Genomic DNA, 17,906 nt, shown 5'->3' on the forward strand with positions numbered 1-17,906 from the left:
ATCCCTATTCGTGATGTTCCCAACGCAGTTTGCACGTGGCCTAAGCCTGTCCTACCTTCACAGCCACCTTACAGTCTCCCAAACTCTTTAAGAACTTCTACGAAAGCCCATAACTCACCTTACTGTCGTAGTATTTCTCTCGTTTGTCAGTGAGGATGGAGCGAATGACATTGCCTGAATATTCGATCACCATCTCACCTGCATCGATGTTCCTTTTGCAGAACAGACCCCGGCCGTGGATAGGAGACCTGAAAAAGCACCAAGATGGGCGAGTGTTTGAAAGGGTACAAGCACAACTCAGAAGCACAAGGTTGCCAACGCTGCAGAAGACAGGCTACTTCGTTACCAGGGTCACTGTGGCATCACTCCTCTCCTCTAATGCAACGCTAACAAGAGCGACACCGGATTTCTCCTGCCCGCTCCTGAGCACGTGCCTCAGCTATCGCCAAGGCCCGCCAGCGAGGCCCCAGCACTTTGTGCGGAGGGTTGCTTCTGAATACACATCTTGGGTGGGGAGGAGGAGGAGGGAAAAACCCCAAACCTGCTTCTTCCCCTCAGTTTTGCAGTCTGACTTCATAGAAGTCTTCCAGTTTTCACCTTCCTCTGTCCCAGAGGCAGAGGTGCCGGAACAAAACCCTACCTGTAGACACCAACTGCCTCCTTGGAGGTCTTCTTCAAGTGTCGGAAGCGCATGGGCATCGGCAGATCCATACTAGTCGCCCTCCTAGAACAAAGAGACGCTGCTAAGTGATGCCCTTTATCGAAGAGTCTGGGCCAGGTATTACCTGGGAGACTTTCCAAGACAATAATTTAGACGCTGTGACACGCTACAGCCCACAGAGAACACCATCAAAATTAATGCAGTGGTTTTAGATCTATAAAAGATAACCTCCCCCCTCCTCTGCCCCGATTCTCATCGGATCCTTTTACATTAGGAAGGAAAAGAAACACCCAAAGGAAGACTGGCCTGGTGGTCACCCTCAGCTGTCGGGTCTCTTGCTGCTGTGGGAGCCTCCCCTACAAGCGCCGCTGCGGGGTGGCTTTCACGTTTGAAACACCACTAGGCACAGCTAGGCCTGAGCAGCTCGTTCTAACACCGCAGCTTTACTTTCCCCTTTGAACCGTTACACTCTGCTGCGTACCGGGCTGATTTCAGCTGTACTTCCTCCTCTTCCTCGTCATTTGGGTTGTATTCTGGCGGCTGCCGGTGTTTAGAAGCCAAGAAATTAAACATATCAAACGCCGATTTCCTGCAATTTAAAGAGACAAGAGGAAGTTTGTTCTACTGACTGCAAACAAACACGTGGTTGCCACAACAGCTCGAGACGTTTACTGCGTTGCACCTTCTCCCGTCTGTCCTCTCTTAAAGCCCTCCCTGCCTCAGGGTGACAGACGACCCCTTCTGAGAGCCGTGGATGAACGCACCCGCCAGTACAGCTTTGTTAAACACCACAAAGGTCACAACAAAGCGGCCCAGAGAAACGCACAGTCTCAGAAGATGCACTGTAATTGATTTACAGGCGAAAGCTGTGAATGTTTCTTTCTAACGGAGAGCTGCAGAGATTTGTTGCTTATGCCCTGCCGTGGAGCGAGTTAACGGAGCAAACGGGCCGTTAACCTTAAACGCGGCAAAGCTCACACTTGCCTCAGGTGGACTTCGGCCCTCGCAGAGCCGTGCGGGTTCAGAGGGGGTTCATTGGCCTCCTCCGGCTTATGAAATCTGAACTTGTAGTTGTGGCAGTGCTTTGCTCCGTACAGTTGCTCAATCAGGAACACAACGGTATCGTGGATGATCCCCAGCATCCTCAAACCATTCACACCTGGAACGAGACACAGCACACCAAAAAACCCAACTGCCAATGCAGCCTTGGAGCAGGAGGATACGGCAGCTTGCCAAAGACAACTCGTGTGCCAGCCTGCCATCGTCACAGAAGCAACTTCATTCTACGTCAGAATTTTCAATCATTTCATCAGGCAGCAACTACCCTCCGTAAAGCAGGCAGCGGCTGCACGGACGCTGCCAAGACTCTGAACCCCAAGTCGCTCACAGAGAGACGCGTTTGCCCTCACGCGCTCAGAGGCGCAGCAGGAGGGAGTCTGGCAGCGGGCGTTACCTGCAAAGGACAGCTGCTTCAGGCGGGCATTGGAACGGGCTTCTTGGACCTTGTCGGTCAGCGACTTCCAGGCATCTGCAGTGGCACAAACAGAAGGCAACAGAGTGAACCAGGGTCCGAGCGCTGACTGCCACAACAGGGCCCTGCTACAGCTCTTCTTTTCCCACATCTCATCAGGTTTCCGTGAAACAACACACCATCGGCAGACTTCTACGTGCGTGTGCAGTATGCTGTTTTCCAGCACGTGCTCACGTTTAAATGAACTAATATGAAGTCTGCATCCCTTTCATGGGCCGTGAATTAAGATCCTCGGATCTTCTGGCCTCTCCAAAATTCCCTTTGGCATAAAGGGAAGTGTGTTCAGCAAATGGTCTAGAGGAGAAGCCTAGATCCCCGCTGTCTGAGCCACACTGACTATTTCCTAAGTATGGTTCAAGACCATTGGTCAACTGGTAGAACAAAAGGGGACAATGATTAAAAAAACCAGAACAACCAACACCAAACTTTTTCAATGCAATCCAGACATTGCTAGGAACTAGGATTGTTCTAGGGCTGTAAATCAATTTAAGTCTATTAAAAAGCAAGTAACAGATCCTCAGAAGTCACGATTTTACTTCTAGCAAGGAAAGCTAAAACCAGTAAAAGCGAAACGCACAGTTCTCACCTTCAATGCTTTCTGCGCAGATTTGAAAACCGTCATCACTAGAGATCTCAAAAACCAAACCTTTCTTTGGTTTCTTCTCACCGAGACACTCTTTCCTCTTTTGTTCTTGCTGAAGCCAAAACATAAGTGGGGAGCTGAAAGTACTCTCCTCTTCCTCGACAGCTTTTGAGCCTGGGAAAGACGGAGGCCAGCATGAAGATGGAAACTGGGCAGAATGATGTTTTTTCCACTGGTCGCTCCACAAGTGGCAATGAATTACTACCTATTACTAACTTGCCGTTTGACCAGTAGATCTGTCCAAGAAAAAAATCTAGACAGTGTTGCAGTAAGAGTGTGAAATCTCAAGTGCTGAAATTTCCACAAGCTAAAAATAGAGACATCACTGTTTGTCCAGTATCTATTCTTAGCAAACAAACCTTTCCTCCCTTCAGAGCAAGAATAACAGGACTATTAGCTCTGGGATCTTTCCTGAGAGAACGAGACACACAAAAATCCAAACTCCAAGGTACTAATTTCCCCGTCCAGAAGAATCCCAAGACTCGGTGCTTTTGAAGAAGTGACGTACCTGCATTTTCCTGCTCGTTTGTTGAGTTCTGCGTTGACTGAGACTCCGGGAGGACTGCCGTTTGCCTTGGGAGGGAAGGAAGGGAACGTGAAGAAAGATGGTTACTGACCCACCTCACTTCCTCACCAGCCCCCAGCACTCCCCTACAAACTCTGAGAACTAGGCGGGGGTACAAGACACTTTTTCCACATCGAATGTTCCAACAGCAGTTCAACTGGGAACAAACACGCCAACAGATTCTACTAGGTCGCGTTTATTTTTGAGGCGTCCATCAGTCTGCGGGGAGCAGCCTGATTTAACGCAGTCCGTGACGGGTCCTTTGTACCAGCCCCCCAGTCACACAGCGTGTGCTGATGTATGATCAGCCAAAGCTCGATGAGCGGTTTGCTCTCGGCACACAGCGAGCTCCCCACAGCTACATGCAACTTCATTTGAAAAATGGCCCCATATTGTAGCTAAACGTAACCGCTCATTCCAGACTGAAGGCTCCCACGACAGCTGAACCAGCCAAGTAAGGCTTCTCGCATTCTCGGTATAACCTTCCTTGAGCTCAAGCGAGCAGAATCTGAGGGCAAGGCCTGCTCGATACTTACCCTGCAGCCTGGCCGCATTGTTTCTGCGATGGCTGATCTACGCTCGCCGCATCCTGCGTGTCTGCCTTCACAGCAGGAGGCCTGGAACAAAGAGATTTAGGGACATTCAAAATCCCTGCCCAAGCCACGTATGGCACAAAGGAGGCTGGAAAGCGGTGACAGATCCACCAGGAGCTGCCACCAGCGATTCCGCAGTTCAGCAGAACCACAGAAGTAGTAACAAGCGCTCCTGAGATACAGGGAGCGGGATCACACTGCCAGCACCGCACCAGAATCAAGACTTGCACGTCAAGAGGAAGGAGGAGCATGAGCCCGGGCGCCTGAGCAGCCGCGAGCTCAGGAGTCAGGAGGTGCATGGCGGAATGTGGCAGCAGCTACAGAAAACACTTACAGACTGAAACAACTTGGCAAGCGTCAGCAATGCAAAAAAGCTTTTTTAAAAGGTTAAGCTGTCTAAAGAGTTTGGGCTGGAGAGTTTAAGAACCAGACCTACTAGGAGACATTAAGACGATGACAACATTACACAAGTGATGTGCGGTATTTCTCAGTTACCACGAGCTGGACGTTACTGTCTGTCGGCATCAGCAATCACTTTGCAGAGCTCTCTCCGGCAGCCAGAACGGGTAATTGCTGGCAGTGTGAGACTGACACACAGCTATGGACTACTTGGAGAAAACCATCCAGTTTTGCACGCAAAACACAGAGCAGCAGCTCTTACTCTCTCTACAGATGCACACTGCAAAGAGTCCGCTCAAGCGTCACTAAGGTCTGGGGAGCAATCCTCTACTGAGGAAGCAGAGAGCGAGTCTCCCTGTTCTGCCAGTTCCTCCCCACTCCCTCTTGCCTAGGGGATAAAGAGTGGGGAGAGGGGCAGGAAGAACCAACTGCAGACTGGAGAGATGACGAGCTCACAGAAACTGTTAGTTTAAGCTCTGTAATCAGAATGACCAAGGCAACACCGTAACCGTGTCACTTTGGTGCCCGGGACACTGCTGGTACTACAATTAAAACTTCTAGAGCGCTTACTCGCGTGAACAACATAAAGGAACAGAACCCATCGCCCTTTTGAGTGCCATTTGCTCTACTGCTACCTCTAAACCACTCTCTAGTTTGCCAGAGCTGTCAGTGATGAATAAAGTCCTCAAAGCCTCGGTTTTCCATCCTTCCCTTAAGAGAGGTCAAAGTTCTAGGAACTCTTTTAGAGAGATTTGCTTCCTGGCGGCAGCTGGGGTTTTTACCTTAGAACTTATCATTCAAGAGGAAAATTTGCTGTAAAACTAGCATTATATTGTTACAAAACCTCAGGGATGAGCAAAATCAAACACTCCTCTTACCCTGCAGCTGAGGCCTGGGGTGCAGCGGTGGCCCCTCTCTCAGGAACCTGTGCTTCAGAGGAACCGGTCCACGCATGAGAAGTTTTGTGCTTCTTTCCGTTCCCCTTGTCTAGCGATGGCTGGATGCGTTTGATTTTCGGCTTCATTTTCGCAGGGCCCAGCACGGAGCTAGTGGCTGACTGCTGACCCGATGACGGGGAGCCCCCGGGAGATGCCGAGCTGGCGTGCATCACCGAGGAGGAAGCCTTGGTTTGTTCCAGCCCGGTATTATTGGGAACGTCAACCAGCTGTGGAAAGCTCGACAACTGCGTGGTTGCCGAAGCCGTGCCAAGGTCCAGCTGGGAGGAAGCAACCCCGGTTTTGCTGGCCAAGAGTTGTGTCATGTGCTGGAGCTGGTAAGAGCCCTCTGGGTCAGCAGACGAGGGAGCAACCGTCATGCCCATCGTCTGAGCTGAAGGCAGAACACAAATGCTGGACGCGGCCGTCATTGCTGCCGTAGACGGAGTCTGGGATGCTCCCAGTTGCGAGAACATCCCAGAACTTGGCGGTAAAGTCATGTGCTGCTCCTGAAGCCCAAGGCTCTGCTGACTGGCTTTGATCAGGAGGTTGCTTATTGAGCCGAGGTCCCCTAATAATCCAGGGCTAGTTAACGTTACCGAACTTTGTCCCAAAACGTGACTGGGAACCGACCCACCGGTAGTAGGGGCTGCTGTGGCCTGCATGGAGACGACGTTCAGCACCGAGGAGCTCGATGCCAGCCCTGACACGGGCCCTGCTGGGAGGTGACCGGCATCTGGCCCGATAACACTGGGAGACGTGCCTACTGCGGTAGCGGTCCCACCTTGCGGGAGCAAAGATGTTTGCTCAAAATACATGACCCCGGACTTGGACCTTTTGATAATATTGGGGACGGTTCTATGGGAGGTTGAATTCGCAATGGTTCCCAAATCCAACGGGTGGTTGGAAATCTGGGAAGGAGCAAAATTAATTAAGGTCATGTTGGAGACCATATCGGGAGGAGCAATAGCAGAAGGGGTTCCAGAGGGAGCCAGCTTCTTGTTCTTCCGCGACTGCAGACGAGAGATGGGCCGTTTCTTGCCCAGGGCAGCAGTTGGGGTAGAAGAGGTGGAACCAAGGTCTGTCCTCTGACTGGCTTCAGACACCAAGAGCTGGGGATCTGGGGGCGGCTGCACACCGATGAGAAGACCTGGCGAAGGGCTGCTGATGTTTGGTGGGAAGCCAGTCTGGCCAGCTGTGGAGAAGGGATGGATGTGCTGGTGATGGGACATGGGCAGCAGCCCCTTGCTCGTGGGAGGGAATAACGACTGAGACGAGGGCAAGCTCGGATTTAATCCCGTGGTCAGCGTGAGCCCGCTGCCCATGGGCCCCAGCACCGAGGCGTTGGTCTCCATCACGCTCTGCGCAGAACTAACGGAGGGCGTTAACTGTATTTTTTGGGTAACGCCGTTGGGAAGCGTTTGGAGGACGTAGAGCGGCTGCATGTTTTGATTGACTACCAGCAGCTTTTCTGCGGCTGGCTTGAGGTGGGGTGGCGTTGTCTGCACCGCAGCGTTGGAGATCTGCGAGGGGCCGGGACTGTCCGTGGAGTTTGGCACATACTTCTGGCTCTGGAGGGGAACGGTGGGCGACACCGGCACCTGGATACCCGGAGTCCCGCTGTTTCTCGTTAAATCCTGGTTGCTGCCATGCCCCTGCTCGACGGGGCCGCAGGGCGGGCTGGCTATATGCTCTGCATCTATGTGACCCTGGATGAAGTGATCGGGAGTCATGTGGCCTTCGGGGCTCGGGTCTACTCCCGGACTCAGGAGAGCTGTATCACCTTCCCCCGAGGCAGACTTTTCTGTGACCGTCACTCTCTTTTCCCCAGACTCGGTGGAAGGCAAGGCAAGCATCGACCTCTCTCCTGAGGAGGAGAGGGAGGACTCCGAGATGACGGGGAGCCTGTTGTGATTCTGGCTGGGCACCGTCGGGCTGCGGGTGGTCAGAACAGAGAGATCGGAAGGAAGCTCCAGTGGCAATTCAAACTGCTCCTCCGCCGATATGGAGGAAGAGACGCTGCTGTCTACTGGCTCGGCGGTTGGCAGCTGCTGGGAGAACACCTCAAACAAACCCATATCCTTGCCACGGTTGCTGTCTAGACCTAAACCTTCTCCCAGCGTTAGGAGTTCAGATGAGGAGGACTCGGGACTTTCTCCCAACGCCTGCATGGACGGCGTGTTCTTCAGTACAAAGTCCATGATGTCGGACGGGAGGATGTTCCCGCAGTCATCGCTGTTGTTATTGTCCGAGTCGGATTTCAGAAGTTCTGTGTTAAAAGTGTCCAGCAAGTTCTTGTCAGAGGGCGTGCTCGCGTGAGCCCTGCGGCCCGTTTCCAGTGAGCTCAGCTGAGCTTCCAGTGAGTCCTGCCCTTGCGCTTTAACCCTGCTCACGGGATGGCAGTTATCAATCTTTGGGTCGGTTTTGTGGACAGTGGAGCTCTTGGTGACTTGGACTTTCTCTCCAGCTTCTTCACTTCTGTCGAGCTTCAAGTTCTCTGTTCCGTTTTCTTTACCACTCCTTTTTGTTACTTGACTGACTTTTCGTGTTGTTGCCGTGACACTGGTATCGCTTTCCGTTCCATCATCCACACCATCCAGCTGGGAGATTTTTGGAAGATCGCACTGCTCCTCCTCCCTGAACAAGTTATGGGATGCGAGCCTCTCCTCCGCGTTCGAGGAAACCACCGTTCTAGTGAAATTATAATAGTATAAGTCGTCCTCATCCGACGTGCTCAAGTCATCCGCACCGTCCACTTGTCCTTCCGCAGACCGCTTTCCTCGCTTCTTCCCAGTGGAGTTACTGTAGAAGGGGATGTCTTCCTCTCCGTAAGACCGCACGCCATACAGAGGAGTCAACCCAAAGAACATGTTGGACCTGGCCCGAGCGCTTCTCCGTGGATACCTGCGCTTGTAGGAGCCCTCTTCTTGAGCTTTAGCTCCATCCTGGAGCATCAAGTTGTTATCTTGAACAGGCAGATTTTCAAATGCATTAGTTTGAGACTCCTGTGCCGGTGCCTCGTTTGGGCTTTCCTGAACGCCGGGGTTCTCTTCTGGGCTCTCCGAAGTTGAGGAAGGCTCCACCAAAGCGGCCAGTTCTGCTCCTGCAGACTGAGGGTCAGCATCACTTTCCTGCTGTGCGCTCTTAGACTGGTTTTCATTTTCCATCTTGAGAGGAGTCAGAGTGACTTTAACGGTGCGCTTCCTTGGTGCCTGCGATTCCTTAGAGGCCGCTTCCATCTGCGCTGCAGAACCTTTCGAGGGCCCCTGTGACGGCGGAGACTTCTCGCCAGCTTTTTCAGCAGGAGCATTATTACATAACCTCTGGCTGATCTGTTCAGTCGCCAAACCCTGATTACCAAATTCTGGTTTCAGGTTTCCCTCATCACTGCCTGCTGCTTGACTTGAATCTGTAACAGATTTCAGGGGATGCTTCTCCTTAAAGCTATCTTTCATTAACTTTTTCCCCTTTTGACGCCTGTCCCTGGGGGCAGACACCACCTGCTCGCTGGCTGCAGGAGATCTGCTGTTTACTCCAGCAGACTTCAGGGTCTTTGCATCCGTCTCCTCAGCCACAGTCGTTTTCTCTGGCTGTGCGGGTTCTGCATGCTGATCTCTGTCTTTCCTTGGGCCTCTCTGATGCAAAAGCGGGAAGGATATCGCTTCTTTGGACGAAAATGAGCCTGAACATTCTTGGAAGGTTCCCATTTTAACATTCATTTCTGCGCCCGATGAACCAGTTGGTTGAGTGGACATTTTGGAGTTTCCTCCAGAAGCAAAACTATGAGCTGAATAATCCGGCTCCTTTGAGGTGGGTGTTTTCATCTTCTCTCCCTTAGAAGGCGCACCTTTGGCTATCAAGTCTGAGCTGCTAGAATGTTTTCCTTCCGCAGACTGAGATGCGTCCAGCTGGTAAGTTTTACTGCCACTTGTAGCCGCCGTTTTCTGGGAGCCTGAACTGGCAGAGCAGCTTGGAACTGGGGCGCTCGGAGTCCCTGCGCTCGCCAATCCCACAAAGCGGTCAGTGCTTTTGATGCTGGGTTCGTGTTCTGAGGAGGAGCCCATGCTGGAAACCGAAGATCCGCTGTGCCTGGAGTAAGTGTTCCCAGCTCGCGTGGGGGAAATCATCCGGAGCTTTGAGTGCTGCTGTGACAAAGAGGAGGTGCTATGTCTCCTAGAACCAATGCTCTTCAGTCCGGAGGACAGCAAAGGATCTCCCACTGTCACTATTTCGTGGGTCACTGGGGTAGGACTTCCTGAGAAAACAAGGCAAGAAAGACCATCAAGTGATCTGAAGCCTTCACAACCAATACACCCCCAATTCCTTCGTATAAGCCACAAAAATTAACAACCACAAAAGCCTTTCGGCCAAATAACATTAAGGTAATGACAATATTTGAGACAGGTATTAAAAATCTGATACCGTCAGTCGGTATTCAGCACGTGGAGCTGACAAGTTTGTATCTCGGGGTTCCATATCTCAACTTCAGAGGTGACTTTTCAACATCAGTTTGAAACAAAACATGACTCATTCATACAGAAATAGCAGCTGAATTACAATCCCAGATTTCCAACTCGCTCTGGAAAAATACCGACCGAGATGATTCAGTCCCTAACTCATCTTATTGCTCTTCTGCATCACTGCCATTGTATCGCCCAAACACCGCTTTCTTAATTTTTGTTCCAGTGGTACATTTCTTGACAGCCATCTCTACTGTATATTTTCAAAACTTTCCTTCCCTCAAACCTATTGCCATTTCACTGTTTTCTCTAGAAACACAACACTAAACACCACGTTCCAAATGAAGCCAAAAAAGACACAAACCAACCCCCAAAATATTTCCAAAACAAACAAAAAACCCATCCCCACAACCAAAATACCTGCAGAGGGTAACGGCCTGGAGCCGGGGGACCTCTGTGTGGACGGGTAACTGGGCGTCCTGATCCTGGGCCCCTTGGAGAGCACTGGGTAGTAGCAGGAGCCGGAGGTCTGAGAGTGCAAGGGACGATCTGGCGACGGCAGGTTTACAATCTCAGGTGTATTTCGGCTGTCCTTAGGTATAGTTTCTGTTGTATAAAAGAGAAACAACAGTATAAGGCATCACTGAATCCTAAAAGCTATGCTCTGATTACGCACGTAAGTCTACGGGGCCAGATGGGATTCACCCAAGAGTACTCAGGGAGCTGGCAGGAGAGCTCACCAATTTATCAGTTACCCATCATTTATCAACAATCCTGGTCAACAGGGCAGGTGCCAGATGACTGGAGGGTGGCTAATGTGACGCCCATCTACAAGAAGGATCGGAAGGAGGATTCAGGGAACTACAGGCCTGTCAGCCTGACATCGGTACCAGGAAAGATCATGGAGAGGATCATCTTGAGTGAGCTCTCACAGCAAGTGCAGGGCAGCCAAGGGATCAGGGCCAGCCAGCATGGGTTTAGCAAAGGGAGGTCCTGCTTAACCAACCTGATCTCTTTCTATGACCATGTGACCCGCCTTCTGGATGCGGGGAAGGCTGTGGACGTTGTCTATCTGGACTTTGGTAAGGCCTTTGACACCGTCCCCCACAGCATTCTCCTGGAGAAGCTGGCGAATCATGGCATAGACAAGTGTGCTCTTCGCTGGGTTAAAAACTGGCTGGATGGCCGTGCCCAGAGAGTTGGGATTAATGGGGTGAAATCCTCTTGGCGGCTGCTCACCAGTGGTGTCCCTCAGGGCTCAGTCTTGGGGCCAGTTTTGTTTAATATCTTTATCAATGATCTGGATGAGGGGATTGAGTGCACCCTCAGTAAGTTCGCAGACGACACCAAACTAGGTGGGAGTGTTGATCTGCTGGAGGGTAGGAAGGCTCTGCAGAGGGACCTGGACAGGCTGGATCCATGGGCCAAGGCCAACTGTGTGAAGTTTAACAAGGCCAAGTGCCGGGTCCCGCATTTCGGTCACAACCACCCCAAGCAACGCTACAGGCTTGGGGCAGAGTGGCTGAAAAGCTGCCCGGCAGAAAAGGACCTGGGGGTGCCGACGGACGGCCAGCTTAACATGAGCCAGCAGTGTGCCCAGGTGGCCAAGAAGGCCAACAGCATTCTGGCTTGTATCAGGAATAGCGTGGCCAGCAGGAGCAGGGAAGGGATGGTGCCTCTGTACTCGGCACTGGTGAGGCCTCACCTCGAGTGCTGTGTTCAGCTCTGGGCCCCGCTGTACAAGAGGGACATTGAGGTGCTGGAGCGTGTCCAGAGGAGAGCGACCAGGCTGGTGAGGGGTCTGGAGACCAGGGCATGTGAGGAGAGGCTGAGGGAGCTGGGCATGTTTAGCTTGGAGAAGAGGGGGCTGAGGGGAGACCTCATTGCCCTCTACAGCTACCTGAAAGGAGGGTGTAGAGAGGTGGGGGTTGGCCTCTTCTCCCAGGGGAATAATGACAGGACCAGAGGAAATGGTCTGAAGCTGCGGCAGGGGAGGTTTAGATTAGGTATTAGGAAGAATTACTTTACTGAAAGAGTGGTCAGGCACTGGAACAGCCTGCCCAGGGACGTGGTAGAGTCACCATCCCTAGAGGTGTTTAAGAAACGTCTGGATGTGGCGCTTCAGGGCCTGCTCTAGTGGCAGAGATTGTAGGTTGTTTGGTTGGACTCCATGATCTCAAAGGTCCTTTCCAACCATGAAGACTCTATGATTCTATAAAGTATCTACGGCTATCGGGTTTCACTTGGGGAATTGGGATGTTTGTTAAACAAACACAGAGATTACTGCTTCTATGCCATCAGATAACGGCTAGTTTCTTCTCCTAAGAACATTTTCAAATACTTGCAGCAATACAGTCACCCTCAGCTTACCCACGAAATTCCATTACATTTTAATAAAGCTTCAGATTTTATGTTGACAATGACAATTATTCTAAACGTTTAAAAAATCATCCTCAACCTCACCTTCTGGGAGCTGAAAAGGATAGGGTGGAAATTATTATTTTTTCCTAAAGTCATCTGTGGCTACAGAGAAAGCAACTTGGAAATACAGAAGCAGCGCGGTACTGCTGTTCAAGGCAGTAATTAACAACCCCCGTACTACATACCAACACTGGCACCTGAAGTACAATTGGAAGTTTCAGATCACTAGAATAATCTCAGATCTGTAGACTAAAAAGCATGACTGCAGTAGGTTTTGTTTGCCTGAAGTTTCCAAAGTTACCGGTACACTCAGGAGCTGAGCTCTTAAGCCTTAAGATGCTGTAACATAATTGGGAAGCCTGAAGAGGATTCCGGTCCAAATCGGCTTGAGAGGCGCAGGTCCTAGCTGCCACCTGGCTTTCTGGTGAGGAAGCACTATGGCAAAACCGGGTAGAGAATATGCCTTTAGAAAGTCCTTGCCAGATTACCTGTCAGGGGGACGGGGCTGTGGGCAATGGTTCTGTTGTCATCATGCTCCACAGTGCTGTTGATGTCCGGTTCAATGACTGGCGGTCGGCACTCCATGATCTTGCAGGTGTACACGCAGCGCTTCCTGGCATCAGTTGTGCTCCAGTACACCCTGGAGCACCTGGAGGAGAGTTCAAATGTCACACAGTGTGTTCGACAGTCCAGTAAACCTCAGCATTCCTCTCTGAAATTTTCAGTTTCCCAACATTTCACGGGACAAAGGCTTCCTGGCACAACCTGCTGCACACCCAGCTTAATTGCAAGATTCCTGAACGGCGTGTGAACACCACAGTCCCTTTTTACATCTGTTACTTCAGCCCTGGTTTGGCATTGAACATACTAAAAGACATCTAAATCATGAACAGCTTATACTCACTGATAGCCGATGGGAAACAACTTGTCTTCACAGTCTGAGAGGTCATTCAGGATTCCTAAGCAGTCTATCGTCATTGAACCTGAGCAGGAGGACCAGAAAAGGTCTGTGAGGCAGATTCCAGCACCAAAGGTGGACCAAGCCTCCAGAGACCAGATCTTACCAATCATCATGTGGATGTTCTCCGGTTCCAAGCCACTAAGGAATTTTCTTCTCAAACTGATCCCTTCGAAGTCCACAAAAACTCTCCTAAGAACTTCAAACCCGTTCTCAGGCACCACCTGGAACAAGAACCCACAAAACTACCCATTAATTTTAAAGGAACCACCACGCGCACGCTCTGCAGTCTGTCTAACTCCATCCTCAGTTTGGTTTTTGAACCGCCACGTAGTGCCACTTGCCAAACTTCCCCGTGCCAGCTGTACCACTGACTTCTGTTTAACAGCACCGTGGTCCGGCCCTCGTTAGTAAGGGACGCACTCAACAGTAACTCCTACACACTGCTCGTAGTCACAGGGTAACCCCACCTTCAGGCGAGGCAGGGTGCGAAAGAGGAATCTCACCTCTCCCTTGATCAAGTCGCGATGCCTCTGGCAGTAAACTTTCTTATCGTCCAGAAAGACGCAGTTCTTGGCTCGCGAGCACATGAAGTGGTAGTTACTGGTACAGGAGGTAAGGCAGCAGCCTACTGTGGCGCCCGACTTCTGGCAGAACTCGCATCTCTATGAAAGAAAAAAAAATAGTTAAAAATTAATCCCTTCTAAATCCAGGCTACCATTAGTGTTGTCAGCTGGGTTTTTGGGCGCAGACAGGAGTTGAGAGTAATGCCTGCCCTCCCACGTCACTGCTGTAACGTTTCCCCACCCCGACTCACACACACAAGCGAGACACGGAGGAGGAGGTGAGAGAAGGATCCCTCACACGGAACAACTCTTGCATTTGCAGCCTGGTTCCTCCAGGCCTCAGACTTTCTTGCTCCTACTCCATACCCAAGCCACGTATTCGCAAGCTTCACAAGGTGTATGTCAACTATTTCTGCTGCACAGAGCACGCCCCACGTGGGCAGCTCACTGCTGGCTAAGAGCAGTCCTATTCCACTGCTGCTGCTGTTTTAATACATATTTAGGACCAAATGGCACAGTATTAAACCAAAATTTGGACAGCCTAATTTCTAGTGATGCTTCCAGTCTCATTTCATTCTTCTGGAAAGTACGCAACTACTTCACAACAGAAGATTATTTCATTTTCTGAGGCTGCTCAGGAGCCCAGAGAAAAGTCCACCATCACTCTTTTTGCAGTGTTTTCCAGAGTCGCTACGTACAAGCCAGATCCCAAGATCCTCCATCTGCACTCAAACCGCTCCTTGATCAACACCTTGAACTGGACAATACTGCTTGCAATTTTTACTTGTGTTATACCTATATAAAATTTAACCTAGGTCAAAATATCAGGTACAGGCTCGCGCTCTCTCCTTTGAGTTCCTCTGCTCTCATTGGCTCAGACTGCAACAGAAGATCTGGGAAGTCCTTGTACTAGAGAGGCGCTGGGCTGTAACAGAACATTTGGCCGTGCTTTACATATTCCATACGGTTTTTAAAACCAGGTTGTGACTACAGATGTGGCATCAACTGCCTAAGGTATAGTGCTGGCAAGCCAAGACCTTCTGAGAAAAACACTCAGAAAATTCTCCCGTTACATTCCCTTTGGTCTCCACAGTATATCTGAACTGAGCAGGGATCAAGGACATTTTCAAGTATCTGCAGTCAGGTCTATTGTATGTAGCGTAAAAAACCCCAAAAAAGCAAGGAGGGGACAGAGCAGAAAAGCTACACGCAAGGAATCCTTTAGCCGGGTTCCTGTCTTGGTTCTGTGTGAATCAGCGTGCGGTTTAACAGAGCGTTCCTTACTGATACCCACCAGCTGCTTTCCCCTGATCACAGCCATGTGCACGTTCTTCAGAGAACCATCATCATCTTCAAACACCTCTGCTGACCATAACGCACAGTTCACATGCGTCCACTCGTTCTGGCCAATATAGAGGAGACGTCCAGCATCCTAAAGAACGGAAGGACACATTCTTTTCAAAGGTTCCACGAGACACAACAGTCCCAAAAGCATCCAGCCTCTCCCCGGCGCCGAGGCTGTAGCGCTGCAGTACTGCTCAGCTCAGCTCCTATTGCCAGGGACTCACGTTAGCGCTGTCGTCGCCGTACTTCAGGCACAATGCGCACTGCCTGTTGTCTTCCACGTCCGGAGGTGGGTTCAGTTCAGGACTGTCCTCTCTGCTTCTGTCAGAGCCTTATGGTAAAAGAGAGAACGCTGTTTGTTCTCCAAGCACAGGGAGGGAAAAACTCATCTGAAAAGACCATCAGTAAGCAAGCAGGGCAGAAGGGCCAAACAGCAGCCCGGAGTTTTCAACAGGCAGCTTGTACAGCCAGGACAAGCACACATCAGCCGCACACAGCCCGCGCTCTGGAGGAAGAGCGGCAGGTGCCAGTGTGCTCCTGGGCCCGCGCTCAGCTCAGGAGCGTCTCATATGGAACAGCCTCTGAACGATTCCAGCTCACAGCGGTCTCCAAAGCCCTTCAGAGGCACACAGACCTCTCTCTGCTACAGAGGGAAGCACTCTGGGCCTGGGGCCAACAGTACCGCGATCTATTTTCTTACTTGAGATAGGCGGTGTCGGAGGATGCAGAGGCGTGGGTGAATCCGGCTCTCCGGGCCCTTTGGGTTTTGGAGCTGGAATGATTTTCTTCATCAGAGGGGGCTGTTCAGTGCGGCTGTTCTCTTCACGCTCCTGCCACTGAGCATAATTATGGTCAAGCGAAGGGGGCAGCACCGCATTCGGCAACATACCACTGCTGAAATGCAACAAGGAGTGCGCCATCAGACCTGGCCACGCCACAGGACCCGTGCTCTGCCTACCAGCACCACTGACATTCAACATGCAATAACAGCTCATCGAGTTAATTACAGTCCACACACGCTCTCAGCAACGGCTACGACCGGTCTCTTTCACTGCATGGTTTGTGATGCGGCCGCCTGTCTGTCTGCTCTGAGGGTAATGGATGCAGAAGGAGGGCCACACCGAATGGGGGCAAGGAGGAGGAGGGGGAAGGAAGGACAGGACTGACAGCCAACACACAATATGCCCAGTTCTGAATGATGTTTTGGGTTTCTCTGCTTTAGAACAAGGAAGCGTATACAAAACCTGGGAATGGGATCACTGTTTAACCTCTTCCAAAAGAAAGACGAGAACACCAGCAAACCCACCCCCACAAACAGGCTTCTCCTGATACTTTTTGCTTGGACAGCTGGCAAACAGCAGGGTGTCGCAGTCGGACACAGAACAATTACTTACTTGTTTGTTACTTTATTTGGCTCCCAAAATCTGGACTTTTTTACACTGAACCACGGAAAAACACGCTCCATTTGCTGAAGGAAAACAACACTCTGTTAGAAACGTTATACAACATACCCAAAAACTCAAAGACATTCGGCCAAGATCTACTGTAAATGCACAACTATAAGGTTTCATTAACATCAACAACTCCGACAATGTATTATTTTATTCCTGGAAATACCCAAGCAATGGTACGCGGGATGGACCCTTTGGATTCCAACAGCAACAAGCAGTGGTGACACCAAGCAGATTTCAAAACAACGGTAGTGCAGCTCACCCGAATAAAGAAGGACTTGACCATGCTATTGGCTTTCTTAACTTCTGGCTGCCCTCCGTCAGAGTTAATGGCGGCTTGAATTATCTTCACAATATCATCACTAAAATCCAACTGGAAGAAAGCCACAACATTCCACATTAACAGGACAGTCTCTTGCACAGCTACACCATCCGCTGATGTAAGGCATCAAGTGAGCATCCAGGTGATGAGAAGAACGAACCAGAGCATCGACTTCAAAGCACAAAAAGAAACAAGCCGCCCTGTGCGTTTGCCAGCTGTCTGGCAGAACTGCTGCACCCGTAACTGCTCACTTCTTCCTTCTACCAGGAGCTGGCTGCTGTCAGACCAGCTAAGTCAGCTGCCTCACAAGGACGTGGCCAAAATCTGGCAACAGCACCTTTGCAACACACATTCTTCCTCGAGGTTACTGGTGCTGTAGGGAAAAAAAAGGATGCTCCCTACAAATAAAACTGCTTTGGTCCACAGAAGCATTTTGTATAAATACCCTGAAGACGCCAGCCCTCCGCCCGCGAATTCCCAGGTCCCAGAGAACTGACTGCCCTCGGTGATACCAGGCTTTCGTTAGAACGTGCACGCGAAGGAAGACCTTTCCTGTCGCCAGGAACGGACACATCTGACTACGAGCAGGAGCGGTTTAACCAAGTGTCACCGGTGGTGCAGGAGAGCCATACAACCATGCAAATTGTGTGTCTTTGGGCCAACGTTAACACGAGTGCCAGCCAGAAGTATTTTTAGCAGCACGTTAACCTGTTTCCTTGTTCATAAAGAAAAGGCTTAAGCACGCTCAGTTATAAATACCACAGGCCATAAAGCAATTCCCAGGGTCTATTATTAGAGCGGAACACTAAAACTTTGACGTACCACAGAAGTGTAACCTCCTTGATCCATTTTTCTTTTCACTCCTTCCAGATCCAGAGGCTGCTGCTCCTCCTGTTTACTGACTTCTGTCAGGACAGGTGGGTCAGGACCTTCAGGGGAGCTTCTGGACGGGATACTCTCTTCCGTCTCGGGATTTAAATCAGGCGGCTTTGCTGCCTGTCAACATCAGCAAGCAGACAGAGCGGCTTTGGCTACTGATCATGACATTTATGGGCAC

General features: G+C 50.8%; 1 protein-coding gene across 1 annotated transcript in view; it reads right to left on the minus strand.

The window, feature by feature from the left end:
* The window catches only part of KMT2A (lysine methyltransferase 2A), a 46,764-nt gene that overhangs the window by 4,115 nt on the left and 24,743 nt on the right, over positions 1–17,906 (minus strand). Inside the window, exons 16-35 of the mRNA XM_054223325.1 lie at positions 17,672–17,845; positions 16,790–16,900; positions 16,471–16,544; positions 15,777–15,970; positions 15,301–15,407; positions 15,027–15,164; positions 13,673–13,831; positions 13,273–13,390; positions 13,113–13,191; positions 12,697–12,857; positions 10,208–10,393; positions 5,271–9,582; positions 3,937–4,017; positions 3,344–3,408; positions 2,779–2,949; positions 2,115–2,189; positions 1,646–1,820; positions 1,143–1,250; positions 641–724; positions 119–248 (exon numbers count right to left, since the gene is read on the minus strand). Coding sequence (XP_054079300.1) covers positions 119–248; positions 641–724; positions 1,143–1,250; positions 1,646–1,820; positions 2,115–2,189; positions 2,779–2,949; positions 3,344–3,408; positions 3,937–4,017; positions 5,271–9,582; positions 10,208–10,393; positions 12,697–12,857; positions 13,113–13,191; positions 13,273–13,390; positions 13,673–13,831; positions 15,027–15,164; positions 15,301–15,407; positions 15,777–15,970; positions 16,471–16,544; positions 16,790–16,900; positions 17,672–17,845 — 6,702 coding nt within the window. The remainder of the gene's footprint in view (positions 1–118; positions 249–640; positions 725–1,142; positions 1,251–1,645; positions 1,821–2,114; positions 2,190–2,778; positions 2,950–3,343; positions 3,409–3,936; positions 4,018–5,270; positions 9,583–10,207; positions 10,394–12,696; positions 12,858–13,112; positions 13,192–13,272; positions 13,391–13,672; positions 13,832–15,026; positions 15,165–15,300; positions 15,408–15,776; positions 15,971–16,470; positions 16,545–16,789; positions 16,901–17,671; positions 17,846–17,906) is intronic.

Source organism: Rissa tridactyla, chromosome 17, assembly GCF_028500815.1.
Source record: "Rissa tridactyla isolate bRisTri1 chromosome 17, bRisTri1.patW.cur.20221130, whole genome shotgun sequence".
Lineage (NCBI taxonomy): Eukaryota > Metazoa > Chordata > Aves > Charadriiformes > Laridae > Rissa > Rissa tridactyla.